At 31.2% G+C, this 19,026-nt stretch overlaps 1 protein-coding gene across 1 annotated transcript; it reads right to left on the bottom strand.

Annotated features, from left to right (window-relative positions):
• Positions 1–10,442: 10,442 nt before the first annotated feature.
• LOC149576418 (serine carboxypeptidase-like 51) lies at positions 10,443–17,909 on the bottom strand. The gene is made up of 16 exons (XM_089817215.1): positions 17,715–17,909; positions 17,526–17,599; positions 16,961–17,046; positions 16,774–16,862; positions 16,305–16,412; positions 16,119–16,137; positions 15,783–16,004; positions 15,380–15,423; positions 15,211–15,278; positions 13,952–14,056; positions 13,556–13,783; positions 13,286–13,355; positions 11,088–11,138; positions 10,941–10,993; positions 10,696–10,825; positions 10,443–10,577 (listed from the first exon to the last, which is right to left on the bottom strand). The coding sequence occupies exons 1-16, from the start codon at positions 17,715–17,717 to the stop codon at positions 10,512–10,514; spliced, it is 1,416 nt and encodes a 471-aa protein (XP_089673341.1). The 5' UTR covers positions 17,718–17,909; the 3' UTR covers positions 10,443–10,511.
• Positions 17,910–19,026: the final 1,117 nt, after the last annotated feature.

Here is a 19,026-nt window from a genome sequence, read left to right as displayed (position 1 = left end):
ACACACACACACACACACACACACACACACACACACACACACACACACACACAGAGTTACATAGTTACTATATTTTGTTTTTAATTTATTATTATTTAATTTCAAAGTAAGTTCAATTTAAAATTTCTTAATGAGTAAGCAGAGGTGAATACAAGTTTGGTTTTTTATAATTATCTAATCTAGTTGAACATTAAATTTATATGGGCATAATTAGGAAAGAAAATGCATTCCTTTTTAAACTAATTTGTAATTAATATTTTCAATTCCAAAAAATATAAGTTAGAGTTAGTAATCAATGCTTTTAATTTAACTATAAGTTTATTTATTGTTCATGTAATTTTTAATTTTGAATCATCTTATTTGTTGCTGAAAAACTGGGGAAGAACATCCCTTCAAAGAGGAAATCTATTAAACATTAATGACTTAAATTTAATTTTCATAATGAGAGAGTGCACAAAGAGAGGAACTACAACATTGAGGGGAAGATTTTATTATTATTATAAAGAATGAAGAGGGTGATAATAAGAAGGGGGAGTAGGAGTGAAGAAGGAACGTAGAAAAGAGAAGGAGCGATTGGGAGGGAAACGACATTTTTGTTTGGGAGGCAGGGGCTTCAGGCTTCTTCTTGGCTTCTCCAAATTATTTCCAAATTCTTTTCTATGATTGATTCACTATTAATTATCTATGACTTGAGTCATGTTCTGTTTTATTTATTGTTTATGGGAAGAATTACAATATGTATCAAAATGTTTTAAGAGCATAAGATTAATTTCTTGAAGCTTGCTATGGATGGAATAAAATGTCATAATGTCAAATATAAGTAAATTAGTTTAAAATATTGGCAAGAGTTTGATGCAGATGTTTTGTTTTATAATTTCATGTGTTTGCTGTCCACTTTATTTACATTGTTCTCTATACAAAAATCAACATCTATAAATCACATCTTATGGCTATAGATTGGTTTGACTTTTATTTGGTGAAGTAATGTAGCTTTACCATGTAAATCTGGAGAGTTTCTCTACCAAATCGACTTCTACTGAAAATCAATTTTTGTGAACCACTGTCTCCTAAGGAATTCACTTGGAAATCTGAGAGGGCAACCGCTCATCTTAATACCTTATATATAGTTCAGTCCTCCATGTGTGACATTTATTTGATTTGATTTAATTTTCATTGGCAATGATGTTGCAAAATTACTATGATACTCTATTTCCTTTCCTATAGCACTCCTGTCAAATTCTATTGTTTATTTGATATTGCTTTTAAAACCTAGCATATTTCACAACTGCTTCCTTTGGGAGAGTATTTGGAAACATCCAAGCTAGTTTTTGGGAAACATCAGTATGTAGAGGCCAGATACTTGGTTGGGAAACAAAGCCAATCTGTAGCAACAAGGCCCTACTCAAACACCTCTCCATTCTTTTGCTAACCATCAATTTTTTTTCAAGCCAACCCTTACCATAGTTTGTGATTATGTTGCTTTCTTTCTTCAAGCAACATTTTCAGCTTATTTCTTGTCAAATCCTCATGTGTACAATGATGTGGAGAGAGTTCACAATAATGAAAATAAAATAATAAACAACACAATTTACAAGGGAACCATATGACAAACTCCTCCTATCATTTCTTACTCTTGAACTTGGGCTTTCTCAATTACTTGATTACACACACTTCTAATCCCAACTAACAATGAATTCACCTTCACATGTACATTGTTTAATGTCTCCAATCAGCAAATAAACCCCTTGTTTGGGTAGAATCTCTATCTTGTTTAATTCTGCACGTGCTTGGTTAGTAATATATCATACATGTTAGAATAACTCTTTCCATGAGTATCAGGCCTTCATCCTCATGGAAAGATTTTCATTTCCTTTAAAATCTACTGTAGCAAATAAATAATTAAAAGAAATCTACTGGTTTTGCAACAGGTGTAACAAAAAACCTATAATAACATGAAGCTTATCAACAAAGTACTTGGAATGATGAAGGAAACCTTATTAATGCATTTGTAGAGCCAACCAATCAGTTTGCGGACCACAATATGGAATTTGAGTTATAGAATATCTAAGTTTTAATATTGCTGTTCACCAGTCTGTACATACCAGTCTTCCAATATATTCTCCTCCTCTTACATCAAAGACTCTTTCCAATTTATAAGACACCCTATAATAACTGACTCCAACCAACTATCATCGTTGAGTTGGGTATTTTAAAACTACTACAAACTAAACTTCCCTCTAAACTAGCCGTTACTTTTTTAATTTAATGTTTGAAATTGAAAAACCATACAATGGTTTTATTAAACTTTAAACTCTTTTCTATACCTAAACCTATCTTGAAGACTTGATATTATTTTAGCATCATTATAGGTTCCAAGACTTCCCAATTGATTTGATGACCTTGTTTATACATTCCTTCCTTCTATTTTGTTTTGATGATCTTTGCGGTCTTTATAATCTTCACTTGTGGCTTGAATATTTGAGGTGCTCCTACACCATACTCCCCATCAAAAAAGGAACTCTTGCCCCAAGAGTTGACCTATGATCCATTGTTCCTTGCTCCCATCTACTATTTTTGAGGGGTGAAATTATTCCCCAAAGTGATCTACTCCTTCATCCTGGTTCCTGCAGTCACACACCAAGGTTTAGATACAATTTTTTTTGGGTTAGACTGTCCTCTTGCTCAATAGTACTGTTGCTACACATTAGCTTGCTCAAAAGTCTTTGTTTGTCTCTGCCCTATCACCATATCACCTTCATTTGCATGCCCTCTTAGAGGACACTTCATTGCTCCAACCAAAACAAAAGGTTTTTCAACCAACCCCGCCACCCCTGGATTGTCCTGCCTCTTACCCTGGCATTGCTTCCAACCAGTATCATAATGTGGAGTACCTTGATCTTGCACTAGAATATCTCTATCAAAACACATCAGTATAGTTTCCTTATGACTCCTCACCAATGGATGCAACTTATACTTCACCTTTCCTTGTTGAACTACATATGTATTTTCATAGCCATTATGCGTGACTCTCCTTGAACATTGCCAAGATCTTCCCAAAATGAGATGCCCACAAGTCATGTGCATGGCATCACATAGTACCTTGTCCCTATAACTCCCAACTGAAAACTCAACCATCACTTGATCCTTAATCAACAAATTTTGATTCTCATTGACCCAAGTAGCATAATAAGGAGCAACATGTGCAAAAGTTTTCAAATTCAATTTCTTAACAACTTCATAAGATAACATATTATTACTTGCCCCTGAATCAATTATAAACTTGCATACCTTGCCTTGAATGAGACAATTTGATCTGAATATGCCTGGATCTTTTGGTATTTGATTGTTTCTTCCCATTAGTAAGCACTCTCCTTCTTCTGGAAGAAGTTCAATGGGTTCATTCTGCTCATCCTTTCTTGGCTCTTCATCAACCAAGTTTACTCTTCTCTCTCTCCCTTTGTCTTCCTACCATTTAGGACACCAAAAGGACTGATGGCCTTCTTCATTACAAGTGAAGCATCTTCCTGTGAACACTCCACTTCCTCTTCCTCCACTTCTTCCACCTCTATAAGCCCCTCTTGATTCTGAAAATGTTTTGTCCTTATCCTTATCATTGTTGCTCTGAAAATCAATAGTACCTCTTCCTCTCATGGAAGATCCACCTCTATTGCTGCTCTGCTTTTCTTGTCTCCTTATCTTCTCTTCAACCCTCAAGGCTAATTGATAACATTCATCAACTGACCTCGGGGTAGCAAGACTAAGTTCATCCTAGATATTGAACCTTAGTCCCCCCATATACCTTGCAATCTTTTCTTCCATCTCTTCATCATGATCCACCCTAATATCAAGCTTGTGAAATTCCTCAGTGTACTTTTGTACATCCATCTCCTTTTTCCTGAAATCTCTCATTTTCTTGTATAACTATACTCTATAATCCTTTGGCAAACATTTTTCCTTCATTTTGTCCACCATAGTATACCAGGATGTGATCTTGGGTCTACCATTCTTCCATCTATCTGCTTGGATGCAATCCCACCACAACAAATTATGTCCCTTCAACCTAGACTTTGCTATCTTCACTTTTTCCTTCTCTTCTATCCCTTCACACTCAAAGCAATTTTCCATTGCACCAAACCAATCTATTAGTTCTTCATCATCCATCGTTCCTCCATACATAGGTAAGTCTATCCTTACCCTTCTATATTCATTTCTTATGGCTTTTTCCAACTTAGCCATTCTTACTTCCTTAGGGTCCTTTTCTTTTTCTTTGGGTTCTTCTTCCTCTTCTTCATCTCTGACTTCTTCATCCAATCTAATGCTCTTATCTTTCTTCTCTAGTGCTGACAACCTCTCCATCATGGACTTTATCAATCTATCTTTTTCAGCATTCTCTTTGTTCCTTTGTTCTAATGATGCCCTTAACTTTTTGTTATCTGCCACTTGTTCTTTTACTATCTTTGCCAACTCCATATTTGTCAACCTTGTAAGGAATCTCTTCTTCTCCTTCAGACATGGTTGCTTGATCAACTTGGTACAAGAATCTACTATAGGGTTACTCCTCTCAAGATAGTTCAACTACAAGGGCTCACTAAGGGATTCAAGAACCAACTTCACAAGACCAATTACGTTTCCACAAGACCTTTCCCTCGCTCTGATACCAATTTGATGTGGAGAGAGTTCACAATAATGAAAATAAAATAATAAACAACAAAATTTACAAGGGAACCATATGACAAACTCCTCCTATCATTTCTTACTCTTGAACTTGGGCTTTCTCAATCACTTGATTACACACACTTCTAATCCAACTAACAATGAATTCACCTTCACATGTACATTGTTTAATGTCTCCAATCAGCAAATAAACCCCTTGTTTGGGTAGAATCTCTATCTTGTTTAATTCTGCACGTGCTTGGTTAGTAATATATCATACATGTTAGAATAACTCTTTCCATGAGTATCAAGCCTTCATCCTCATGGAAATATTTTCATTTCCTTTAAAACCTACTGTAGCAAATAAATAATTAAAAGAAATCTACTGGTTCTGCAACAGGCATAACAAAAAACCTATAATAACATGAAGCTTATCAACAAAGTACTTGGAATGATGAAGGAAACCTTATTAATGCATTTGTAGAGCCAACCAATCAGTTTGCAGACCACAATATGGAATTTGAGTTATAGAATATCTAAGTTTTAATATTGCTGTTCACCAATCTGTACATACCAGTCTTCCAATATATTCTCCTCCTCTTACATCAAAGACTCTTTCCAATTTATAAGGCACCCTATAATAATTGACTCCAACCAACTATTATCGTTGAGTTGGGCATTTTAAAACTATTACAAACTAAACTTCCCTCTAAACTAGCCGTTACTTTTTTTATTTAATGTTTGAACTTGAAAAACCATACAATGGTTTTATTAAACTTTAAACTCTTTTCTATACCTAAACCTATCTTGAAGACCTAATATTATTTTAGCATCATTATAGGTTCCAAGACTACCCAATTGATTTGATGACCTTGTTTATACATTCCTTCCTTCTATTTTGTTTTGATGATCTTTGCAGTCTTTATAATCTTCACCTGTGGCTTGAATATTTGAGGTGCTCCTGCACCATACAGATCTATGAATACGTGGAGTTTTGACTTAACATTATATCAAATGAGAACCTTATACATAGCAACCAGATAATTTTTGACTTCCGCACCATAATACTTTTAAATTGCTTTATGTCTAATTTCCATTTTATGTGATAAGTCAATTTAAATTAGTTAATGTGAGTGTTAACTTTGGACTGTTTTGAATGTTGAGCATATAATGGCCGATTCACCCTTGGTTAACAACTTGGATGTGCCAAATAAATGATAAATATGGGTACAGATATAACAAATATTTTGAAACTAGTTAAATTTTTCTTTAAAAAAAATATAATCATTGGTTGTTTACTTCATTTAACATAGAATGGAAAATATTTATTTCATCTTAACATTTATTCGTATTAGAGATCGTAAGAGGTATAGAGGTTACTTGAGTTTTGTTAAATTTTATGTTATTCACTCCTAAAAATGTCATAAGTTGGTTTATGTGTAAAATGTTTTATAGTTAATGTATATACAAGTTTTTTAGGAGTTTCCTTATGAGTTAGAGGTTTGCCAATTTACATAAATATATGATTGGGAAAATGGATTTAGACTCTTGGGAAGGGTGCTAAATGTGGGTTTTAAAGAGGAGGGTAATTGAGGGAATTGTATTGTTTTCCTTAGAAATTACCTACCATTCTTTTACACTAAACGGTTCATGATGCTTGGCCAAGCTTGATAAAAAAATTATGCATATGTTTGAAATGCATTGGTTATTTTATATTATTTTCCCTCTTCCACATCCTTGTGTATGTTTCTACTAGACATATATGTAAGTAGATTAGGCACTTGGCTACACTAGATCTTTCTGATCCAATTGTGCGGAGTTGCTAGCCTTCTCGTGCCGAGTTCAGGTAGTTCTTCTTAATTAGAGAACTTCGGGGAGCTAACCACTCCATGGTTGGGTGGTAAAAGCACTTGGACCACTCTTCTATCGCATGATAGGAGACAGATAGTGTTTTGATGGCTTGGAGATAGGACTACATGTAGATGGACACTAAGTTTTGATGGTATGTTATTTTTATATGTTTTATGTTATCATACGATTTATACCATATGATGTATTGATGTTATGCGTATGTTCGACATGCAGATCGACATAGTTTGTGGAATAAGATCGATGTGTTATCAAGTATATTTCAATATCTTATGCCTTTGTAGTTACGACATGTGGTTGGCTTGTATTAAAAAAAAATGACATTAATTATGTCCAAAATTATGATATTTATGATGATATGTTTTGTCTTTATGATCTGTTTGAATGTCACTGTAATTAATTTCATTTCAACTTTGATGAAATGAGAATAAGTGCTTATGAAAATGTAGTTGACATTTGACATTTGACTTTTTCAAATTTTAGTTTTTCATAATTTATGGTTGTTTTGTGTATGTGGCAATGTTGGAGATTTTGGTTCTTACAATCACTAAAACATTATAAAAGTGAATTTGGTCAGTTGGGTAGACACTTCCACTTCTAGCACTAACTATTTTTGAGATTCAATCTCTAAGTACTTCAAATATAGATCTCAGATAGGACAAACTTAAAAAAAAGAAGAAAAAATTTCCACTTTTTGGTAAAAGCATGGACTTAATTTCGTGCTGACACCTTTTGATTTTGTATCTACCTCTATTTGATCCTGTCCATATCAACTTGTTTGTTTTGTCTTTCATTACAAGTTTCCTATTATTACATATTTCTTCCATATCTTCCCTTTCCTTACGTAATAAGGAGGTGTTCATCAATGATTTCTATTTCCACCCTAGATTGGGATCCCCAAATAAAATTTCTATATAATATTTAAGTTCTTTTCCCCATATGTTGCATAATATCTCCCTTTGTTTATTTAGTTTCTCTTCTTTGCCAAGAGGGGCATATCCTCCCCAAGAGTATTCTCAAAATAGAGCTTGACCTCATTTACCTATGTCCCATGTGATATATTTTTTAATAATATGATGACATTCTAAAATGAAATTTCATACTTTAGATCTTTTGTGAGTTTCATCTATTCTAAAAATGCTAAGTGGGTCTTGATTTTGTAAATATTTATTTCTTAGTATCTTGACCCACTTATAGTGGGACTCTTTATAAATTTTCTAAACTAACTTCGCCCCAAGAGCAATGATTTATTTCTTTAAGCTTTTGAAACCTAACCCACCTTTTTGTTGGGGTAAACAAATTTTATCTATTCTAATTAGACACATCTTTATATTATAAGAGGCACCCTACTAGAAAAAAAGATTTTTATTCTTTCCCCATAATAAGTTTTTCTTTTTGAAGTGAAGGGAAGCACACCATTTGATATGTCAAAATTGATTTGAGTGTGGTAATTCTTCCTACATTTGTCAACCAATTCCCTTTCAAACTACTCATTTTGTTATCTAGTTTGGCAATTATTGGTTCCCATACTATATTTGACTTGTTATATATGTATCTACTAGACAAGTTTGCCTTTTAAAATCCCAACATCTTGCGCATTTGTATTTCTGTTTTGGTTTCAATAGTAAGAAAGAACGTCTCAAATTTTATGGCATTCACTTTTTTCCCAAAAGCTTTCATATAATCATCTAATAACTTTTTAAAATATTCAACTTCTAGAATTGTACTTTCTCCTAACAAAATGACATCATTGATGAATTGTTGCTGTATTATTGTTGGAATACCTCCTATAACTTTAACTCCTTTGATTAAACCTTCATTCTCAAATCTTGTTATAGACCTTCCAAAGGCTTCAACCATAATGATAAAGAGGAACTTGGGTGATATTGGATCGCCTTGTCAAAGGCCTCTTGAGATTTGAAAGTATCCTTCTGGTGTCCCACTAATAAGTAAGGAAAGTTTGCAGATTGATATGAAACTAAATATTAGAAAAACCATACTTTTTGGGGTATTTGCATAGGAATCTCCATTCTAATTTATTGTATGCTTTTTGAATTTCTAATTTGATTAACATACTTGATTTTTTAGTTTTTTGAATTGTATGTGATAAATCTTATATTATTAAAATCCCATTAAAGATAGATTTGCCTCATTCAAACCCAATTTGTTCTTATGATATTATCTATGGCAAGATAATTTTTAGCCTATTGGCTAAGGCTTTAGATACAATTTTGTAAATATATTTAATATAAAAAGTTATCTTTTTAAAAAAAATCTTATTTACGAAGGTTAGTTTATATTTTCTAAATAATCATTTAATAACAAAGAGTCTATATGAAATTTAGAAAATAATTTATATTTTATAAATAGTCATTTAGTGAACAAATGAGTAAGTGTACAAGACTCTTATTTTAACTTCGCATACAAGAAGCTTGTACTAACCATTCCATTGAAAATGCTTATATAGAATATACAATAATGTACAATTCCCAATAATATCCAAAAGCTTTAATATCATTAATTACTATAAAATGTAGTTATTACTGCGTATCTCTCTATCCCTTTCAACTTTATACCCATAGGCTAAATACTATTGTAATCAATTTTCTTTAACTCTTTATTAAAAAATATTATATCCACCAATTATAGTTCAATGATTCTAATATCTAAATTTTTCTAACGAAGTTCTAATGTCTACATGCTAATTTTTTAACTTATAAAATTATGAAAATGATTTATCTTATCAGTAATTGACTAATGCAAATAAATCTTATACACGAATTTGTAGGAACAAACTAATATTTTAGGAATCACTACCCACATTTATAGAATTTGTTATTCTTATTGCTTTAATAATTTATTAAACCATTCATTTGATCTAAATATTATAATCAATTTATTTACTTATTACTAATAGATCCTTTCCACTAATTTAATATAAAAAACAAATGCATTTATCTAAATATTTTAACAACTTATTCTTTCTAAGATATTTTAAAACCTTAATTTTCTTTAGCTCCAATATTATTTCTCAATAAATATTAAAAAAAAATTACTATCTTTAATACCTTTACTTTCTTATATATATATATATATATATTTCCTTGCATAACAAATTTACATACTATTAAAAAACAATCTCAAACAATGGATGCAAAGTAGTTAAGCTCATAAGTGATTGTTAAATTCATATTTGAATTATTTCAACAATTTATTAAATTTATAATTGAGAAAGGTAAAATTATTTAATTATTTTTAATATTAATAATTATGTTATCTACATTTTTAAAAATGTGTATTTGAGTTTTACATCTATTTTTATTTTTATTTTATCATTCACATTTTACACACTATAATTTTTTAAAATAAAATGTAGTTGTTATTTATATATTACAGTAATATATTATAATTTAGATTTTTAAAATTCAACTATTGATAAAGTAAGATTTAATATTCTTAATATAAAATAGATTTAATATAAATGTATAGAATTTATAACATGCATTATTTTAATTTTATCAAAATATGTTTAATATAATATATAAAAATATTATGATATTTTTATGCATTAGAGATATAGTTATATCATGTATTATATATTTATTTTTATCATTATATATATATATAATTTTACATTATATTTAAAAAATTCAAAACTAAATATATTTATTATCTATAATAATAAAAATAAGTGTTTTATTTAATTTATAAAATTAAAGTTATAATTAATTAATAATTAAAGGCAAGTACTTAGCCACTACGTGGCACTTGTTTATTTTTCAATTCTATTTTCAATCCATATATCTCTACTTTCTTTTATTTTAAGAAGTTTATTTTTCAATTTCTATTTCCAATCTATATATCTTTATTTTCTTTTATTTTAAATAATTTCCAAAATCCCATTTATTCTTATAAGAATATATAAAGTTAATAATTAAATAACATAAAAAAATATAATAAATTGGTGACAAAAATTTAATCACACAAATTTAACGAGTAGAGGTGGTGACTAAATCAAGCATGTTCAATGCAACGCATGGCTGATCCGCTGGTGCCTGTTCACATATACAAACAATCATTTCATTCCAATTTTATTTTATTTAAAAAAATATATTTGAAAGTATTTCATTCCAAATTTTGAAAGAAAATTAATTTAAAATCTTAGCTATTTACCATGTGCCCTGCTAATAGAATCCACACAAACTTGAGGTTTTCATAAGATTTAACAAATCCCTTTGTTTCTGATTCGCCACAGTAAAGAGCTTTTCTATCTGTTGAGTTGAATTTTTGCAATCCACTCCACCTGTTTTATTGTTTTCAAAATAAAATAGATCTGTGAGTTTTTTCTAAACAAAATAAACAAGTGGAACACACTGAATTTATTTTATCGAATTACAAGTTTAATTTGAGCTACATACTCCAATTGCTGTACCCATGCTTCTGTTGCAATTGTTGCACATATTAAATCCACCTGTAAATATAATTGGAATTGGGGACCATGATGAAGTCTTGGTGAATAAATTTATGTGTAGTAAAGCAAAATAGAAGCCAATTAAGAGTTTTACCTGGCCATTATAAATTGTGACATTTTCGCCTCGAGATAATAGCTCATCCACCTGATTTCATCAAAATTTAATCATTAGAGAGATGGCAGTTACAAATGAATAATTTTGCTGAAAGAGGGATAAATTTTTTATTGAATACCAAAGACAGTAGAACAACACAAGAAACAAAGAGAACTACAAAGCTTTATCTTGGTCCACAAGTTGAACCAACATCTGAGATAAATCAAGGGGAAGCATCCTATGATCAAATGAATAATTTTGAAATTTAACATTTTCATGATAAAAATTCATATATTAGACATAAGTCATTTTTATGTTTAAAGTGATTTTTAAGGTCCATTTTGACTAGAAAAGTTCACATTTTCTATAGCTAGAGTAAGTGGAGCAGTTTTAAGCGGTACCCTATTGGTTGGTTGATAATTCATTTGAATATTTTAAAATCTTATTTTAATTAATGATGATGTGTTGTATGCAAATTTGATTATGAGATTTTTCATGTGTAGCAATTTTTGATTTGGTTTTTATGATTTTTGAAAATTGTTTAATTTATGTTTTATCTTTTAAGTTGTATCATAATAGAAACAAATGAATATTGATTAATTTTATGAATATAATCATGAACAGATCTATCTTTTTAATTAAGTATATCAAGTATATTGTATTTATATTTGGTTGGTTATTAGACTATTTATCTCTATGAAGAGTTAATGAGGACATAGTGGGATCATTAGAGATTTCCTTAGAATCGCAATATAGTATTTTGAATTGGCTTCTTAATAATATCTACATGTTCAAAATCACATTGGATTCCTTTTCAAGCTAATGTAATTAAGGGACTTACCTCGCTAGCACTAGACATAGATACTAGAACCTTGAGAGCCAGTTCAAAGGTGAACAAACTAAAGAACAAAAAATTGACATCTTCATAATGATCATGACAATAGAAGGGACGATTGGACTGAAGTCTAACACTTGAATAAAATAACTTATGTTACAGGGTTCTTCCATGTATGTCTAGGAATCTGTTGTCTTTGTTCAATTTAGATAGTAGTTTGGATGTACATCCTGCAGATCCTAGGTTCTTTGTGGGCAAAGCCAAAAATGTACCAAGAGTCCAAACACAAACCAAGACCAAAATCTTCTCACATTCCAGTCTAATATGTATAGGGATGGTTATTCTTTTTTGAAATCATCAACTAAACTTTTGATGTGATTGCAATGGATACTATGCATTTTTATTCATTTTATTTGTTTACTTTGCTTAAAAATAGAAGTAAAACATGGTTATATTGAAGTGTCAACAATAGAGAATATCAAATTAATTAATTGACAAAAGCTATTAAATTAATTAACTTAGGGAATCTTCTTGCTCAAGAAATCATCTACTTAGTTCACTTCTTATGAGAGTGTTACATCTTTGAGATCATATATTCTTAAGAACTATAGCAAACTTGTCATGCTTAAATATTTGTAAATTCATTTATACTTAGGATAGCATTTTTATTATTTAAAATATGATTAATTATATTATAATATAATCTACAATAGATTAAATACTAAAGAATAGACAACATTAATGAAAGTAAATAATATCAGGTAAATGATTTTGTTAGTTTAACAGATTTATAATTAATATTCATAAAGATATATATAAACATACTAATTATACACATTATTTTTTACATTTTTTTTTTTCATAAATAAATTTAAAAGAATTCTGAACAAAGATTCATATCAATAGATTAAAAATGTGAAGTTTTATGTTTCAAAGAAAGAAAGACCAAAATAATAGAGACCAGACCTTAATAGACATATTATGTTAATAATAAAATAAAAGCCATAAACCTTCATTTCTTACCCTCAACCTATCTGCCTTGCTTCCTACTCTACTTTTCAACATGTTTAACATATATTTGTGCACACTAATGCACCCAATCTACTTGACTGATAAATTTTTTAAAGTTTTAAGTAGATAAATTAATAGAAAGTGCCTTACATAAACAACTATAACATTATAACATTATGATCAAGATAGAGAAAACATTATAATCAAAATAAAGAACCCTAAAATGCAAATGTGGCTTGAGAGGAGTGTGATTTCGGTGTACCCAAAAATAAGGAGAATAAAGGCAAGCTTACAAAGTTTTACTTCACATTTTAAACTTGGAAAGTTATTGGTACCACAGGAACTTTCTTACCTTATCAACTGCACTCTGCATGAAATCTTTAGTCAGCGCATCGAAAACAGCCTCCGATGATTCATCCCATCTGTTTAATATACGTAAGTCATGACAAAATATAATAATAATAATAATAACAACAAAAGAGGAAATTTTACTGAGCTTAAAGAAGATTTAAAAAAAAAAAATCTATGCTTGAGTAGTTCAACAATCTTTTCATCCATTGGAGTAGATATATATTACTGAAAACCGATTGAAGTAAAGGGAGATAAAAAAAAGGGATCTTACATTACGTTTGATGGAATGATGTTGAGTTTCTTGCGAATGGGCCCATTCATTACACCGAAAAAACTTGAATAACTTGCTTGTTTAATCTGAGCGTTTCCTTTCTGAGAGATAAGATATTGTATGTAGTGACGAGGAGTACTACTTGATAGTCTTTTCACCGAGACTTTTGCTGAGGATACAGTTCCAGTACAACTGTATGAATCGTCGTGTAGGAAATTGTAAAAGTTCTATAGAAAACAACAGATGGTTTCTAGTCATCAGAGTTTCATTTATTAAAAAAGTACTTCGTATATTTTAATGGGTCACCTTTAAACATTATATATTAATGAAAAAATTAAGCACATACGAATCAAGTCTTAGTGTGTGATGTATAAATCGTCTTATTTTAAACATATCACTCCATTGCTATTTCCCAAAATTTGAGACTCCAAAGCACCCCATGTGTCTGTGGCACTGGAGTACTGTTCCATTTCTAGCTGCTGCTTTATTTTCAAAGCAAGTCTGTGGCAAACAAAGAATGAAATGTATTAATGCCCACCTATGACTGAGTAGGTCAATACTAGTGAAAATGTACAGATATGCTTGGCATGAAATTAGATTATCTGAAAGGAAAACAATTCAACCTGTTCTTCTATGAAGTAAAAATTAACATAATGGACAGTTAACTCTTGTGATATTGTCATCTGGACATATCTGTGTAGTTTTTGAGTCAAATTCACTGATCAATGTTTTATGAGTAGTGATTCACATAAATCCATCTCGGATGAGAATAAATGGAATACTTGACAATCATTGGATCTAGGGGATGCTCACAGAGGTGAAGCAACAGGACTTTCCGGGAGGTTACCCATCCCAGTACTACTCCAGCTTCAACATGCTTAACCACGCTTAACCACAGACTTTCCTCCATAGTTAAATCCACTCTGCTTGCAACCCCATTTGCAAAACATTCATTAAATGTTGTGTCTTATCATTTGATGAGCTTAAGGGGCTTTTTAATGAATGGTTCATAAGACACAACACTTGGTAAAGGTTTTGCAACTGAGCTTGCAAGAAGAGTGGTTTTAACCATGTATGAAATTCCATAGTTAAGCGCATTCAAGTTGCAGTAGTACTAGAATGGGTGACTTCTCGGGAAGTCCCGGTGCTTCCCTTGTGTGAGCATCACCTAGATCTAAGGAGTGCCAAGTGTTCCATTTATTCTCATGAGAGATGGAGTTGTGTAAATCACTACTCATGAAACATAGACTATTGAGTTTGACTTAAAAACTACACGTTTATAACCTGATAGCAATATTACAATTTCTGTGGAAAAATATCTGCCACTTGTCCATTTTGGAGGCCAAATGTTTGAAATACATTTATAAAATGGTTTGAAGTGGGTTCAGTGGTGTCTTTGCTGAACTGATAATACATTTTTTTATCATTTTAAGAAGGCAATGTTTGTGATAAACACTAATGTATAATTACGGCTATAAGAGAATAAATCTTGCAAAATGTAAGATTCTACATCATACGAGATAAGGTTGAGATCATGTCAGAAGAAAATTTGATAGATTGGTTAATCAAAGAAATTTCATGAGAAATATACTCTAATATTAAATAACTAAAAACAACTGTCCATAAAAAAATCTGTAAAAAATTATGATCTTAGCTTATAGGAATCTTCTGCAGCATCACCATCCAATCTTGATACAGCTTTAAGTAGAGGTCCCCATGCAAGCTGCCATTTTACATTTCTTAGTGTGGTCCGATCACTAAGAGGTTAAAAATGATCTGAAAAATCATGATGCACTTGATGTGCTGAATATAATGAAAGCTTACCACATAATCTACTGGTGAAATCCAGCTGTCACCCAGAAGAACACCTACGGAAAGCAAGATAAATTGGAACTGAGATTAAAATAAGATTTGGAGGTAGATAAGATGGAGATTATAAAACTCCATTTTAGTGGCACATTGATAATTTGATAAACCTTTTAAGTATTTTGCAACTACAATGAAACACAATGTTCGTTCTTCATATTTATAGCTATCATTTGCATGAAAAAGGACATTGCATCTTGGAATACATGGAGATTGGTTTCTTTTACATGAAAAGGAAGGGATTTTAAGACAATAAAATTTCATTTGGCAAAATCACAAATCACACAAATATTATTTTGATTCATTTGCACTGAGCTCCTTTGATACAACTTAGTTTAGCTATTTAGGTATACAAGCTTACCTCCAAGGTTTACTTTTATGTCTCCAGTAGCAATTGCTTTGCTTAAAGCAAGGCCTATCATAGAAGCATGCTTTCCTCCATATGACTCACCAACAATATAGAGAGGATTCTTTTGTAGAGAATTGTTTCCACTATAGAATTCTTTCATAAAACTAAACAGGTCAGCGGTTACTTCTTCATCTGATTTAGCCAGCAATAAGCTATTTTCTACATAACTGAAACCTGCAGCAAGGGATGAAAAAAACATCAATAATAAACCAGTTATTACAGCCATTGACTAGTATTATGTTTCACAATGAAATATGAATATGGTTTGAATGAGAAGTTTCATAATACCTGTACCAACAGGGCTATCCTGGAGAATGTTGAATTCATCACAGTTGCACACCAAAACCCAAGAGTAAGTACACATTATCACTATATAATGATATATATAGATTTCTCAATAATTAATACTATGTGATGTATATAGATCTCTCAAGCAAACAGCTAAGAAATACCACAAATATAGGGCATAATTACCACAAATAATAGATTTCCCTTTTGCAACCAAGTTGAATTTCTAGGCTTCAGTTCATTATCTGAAGGACCAACTTCTAAAAAATTTCCAATTCCAACTCCAGAAGCTCCCTGCAAAATAAATATATAAGTAATCAAATTATAATGTTCTTACAGTTCATATTGAACAATATATTAACTAATGAATTAGACTACATAGATTTTTGTTAATAATATTTGAAATCAAATTCTATGATCTATCATCAGAACACATAACAAAATACAAGATACAATTGGAATTCACTCTTTTGCCCTGCTGATGAATCATAATATTTGATCTGAAACATTAGCAACAAAAATCTACAAAGACTAATCAAAATGCCTTAATATTTGACGTGAGTCAAAGCCTCTCAATCAACCATCCAGAATTGTAATCATCTACATTGAAATTCAATTCAATTATCCTTAAAAAAAAGTTAATATAACAACAAACCGGTCCTCCTTGCAACCACAAAAGAAGAGGCCAATTGCTATCTGACTTCTTCTGGGGACTGTAATAGAGCCACCAGAACAGGTGGGCCTCTGACATGTATAGTCACACAAGTGTTTTATATATTAGTTTATGAAAATAAATGATCAAAATTGTAAAGGATGTATTAAAAATTTGAAATAATTCTCACTTGGTCTGACTTCAACATAACCCCATTCTTCAGAACCATCTGGGGTACCTGCCGTCACATTATTCCCTCCATAACCACCACTAACACTGCTTATTTCCAAAACATAAAAACTCAAACCTATTAAATCCAAGTTAAAAACATTAAACCTAATATAACTTCTATATTACTAAATATATACAAGTGAATCCAATTAAAAGTGCTTCCATTTTTACTAACTAAGAGCAAGTGAATGTGCATAAACAATTTTTATACTTTTGAAACAGAGTTCAAAAGTGGTGAATGTGCATAAACAATTTCAATATTCTTGAAATAAAGGTCAGAAGTTCGAATCATCATAAGAGATGAAGGATGTATGTCTTTTGATAGCATAGCTGAGTGTTTTCAACAAGAAATACAGGACAATCTTATATTACTATTAGGCTTGTTTATACTGTAGACCCACTTACAGATCGCCCAATAGAAAAACAAATTCTTTCTTTCTTTCCTGTATATCATTCTTAATCATCTATTTAATCATCTATTTAAGAGGTCAATTTCTTAAGAGAGAAAAAGCTTGATCACTTACCACTCCATTTTTGAGCTGGAATTAATGACTATATCAAGCATATTCAAACCTACACATGGTTGATCCACTGGTTCCTGTTCACACATATACAAATACGGAATATCCCACTTCAGAAACTAAAAGGAAAAATAATTGATCTCTGGTTTATATACTCTTAGTCTATAAGAACATTGAAATGCTAAAATATACCATGTGCCCTGCAAGAAGAAACCGCACAAATTGCAGATTTTTGTAAGATTTTACAAATCCTTTTGTTTCTGACTGGTTGCAGTAAATGACACTTCTATTAGCTGAATTGAACCCCTCCAATCCGTCCCATCTGTTCTTATTTTTCAAATGAAGAGATTTCTTTACAATCTTATCTTAACAAGGAATTGAGAAGAAGAATCAAGTTTGCTACATAGTCATACTTTAGTTGTTGTACCCAAGCCTCTGTTCCAACAGTTGCACATATCAAATCCACCTGCAAATATCACTGAACATTAGCATCAAGGCCTAGTCAATAATTTGACATCTGTTACAGTAGAATACAAAGCATAAATATGAGTTTCACCTCTCCATTGTAAATGGTGACCTTTTCACCTCGAGATAATAGTTCATCTACCTGCATTTGCACCACCAAATTTCAAAGGTTGGCATTATAGTTTTGAAGCCCATGAGACAGGATCCATTATATCAATTAGTCATGCCAAATAAGGAGTAGTGCTTAAGAAGACCTTCTTATCAAGATCAATTAGACATGTTATGAAGAAAGATGAATGCTAATTATTTCCAAAAGAAAGTGAGGGAACTAGAAGGAAAACTAGTGAATTGCTAGGCATGACCCATTGTGTCACATGAGCTCTATTCTCACCTTAAAAAAGATGAAAACATATCAATATGAAAAGGCAGTTACATCGTCCTCTTATACCTCTCGTCTAATAACAAGTATCCATTTACCTCACTTTTTGAAAGAAAAAGCCTTACAATCTTATTTGCATTCAATAAGAGCAAGGTATATGGATGACTTAAATATCATACACTAAGACTTGATTATTAGGTTGTGATGCTCACAGACTTCCCCCTGGAGGTACTACTCCAGCTCGAGCGCACTTAACTACGAAGTTTTCTCCATGGTTAAACCCACTCTACTTGCAACCCCATTTGCATAATCTTCCCCAGGTGTTGTGCCTCATGAACCACTCATTAGAAAGCCCCTTAAACTCATCAATTGATAAGTAGGAGGTATTTTCCACAGCAAGTCAAATTGTGATATTGCTATCAGGATTTAACTGTGTAGTGTTAAATAGTCAAAATTGACTTACTTTTTCAAAGCTTAATTTTTCCTTGTATGATGTTTAAAAGCCACTCTCAGCATATACCTACTATTTGTTCTCTTCCAATGATTTATTTTAATACTTGTATTATTATTATCAAACTGCTGGAAACTAATTATAAACTATGTTACCTTATAAACTACGCTCTCATGAAATCATTCGACAAAGCACCGAAAACATCTGGA

The sequence above is a fragment of the Cupressus sempervirens genome, chromosome 1 (assembly GCF_028749045.1).
Source record: "Cupressus sempervirens isolate cs-2001-9-10 chromosome 1, ASM2874904v1, whole genome shotgun sequence".
Lineage (NCBI taxonomy): Eukaryota > Viridiplantae > Streptophyta > Pinopsida > Cupressales > Cupressaceae > Cupressus > Cupressus sempervirens.
The sequence above is the reverse complement of the archived record's forward strand: the minus strand, read 5'-3'. Positions and strand labels throughout refer to the sequence as shown.

Excerpts from the sequence above, each read along its gene's own strand:
- LOC149576418 (XM_089817215.1), bottom strand. Across the intron at positions 17,047-17,525 it reads TCCAGCTCAAAAATGGAGTG|TGTTAGTGGTGGTTATGGAG; the intron begins GTAAGTGATCAA and ends GGAAATAAGCAG. Across the intron at positions 10,826-10,940 it reads GCATGGGTACAGCAATTGGA|GTGGAGTGGATTGCAAAAAT; the intron begins GTATGTAGCTCA and ends ACAATAAAACAG.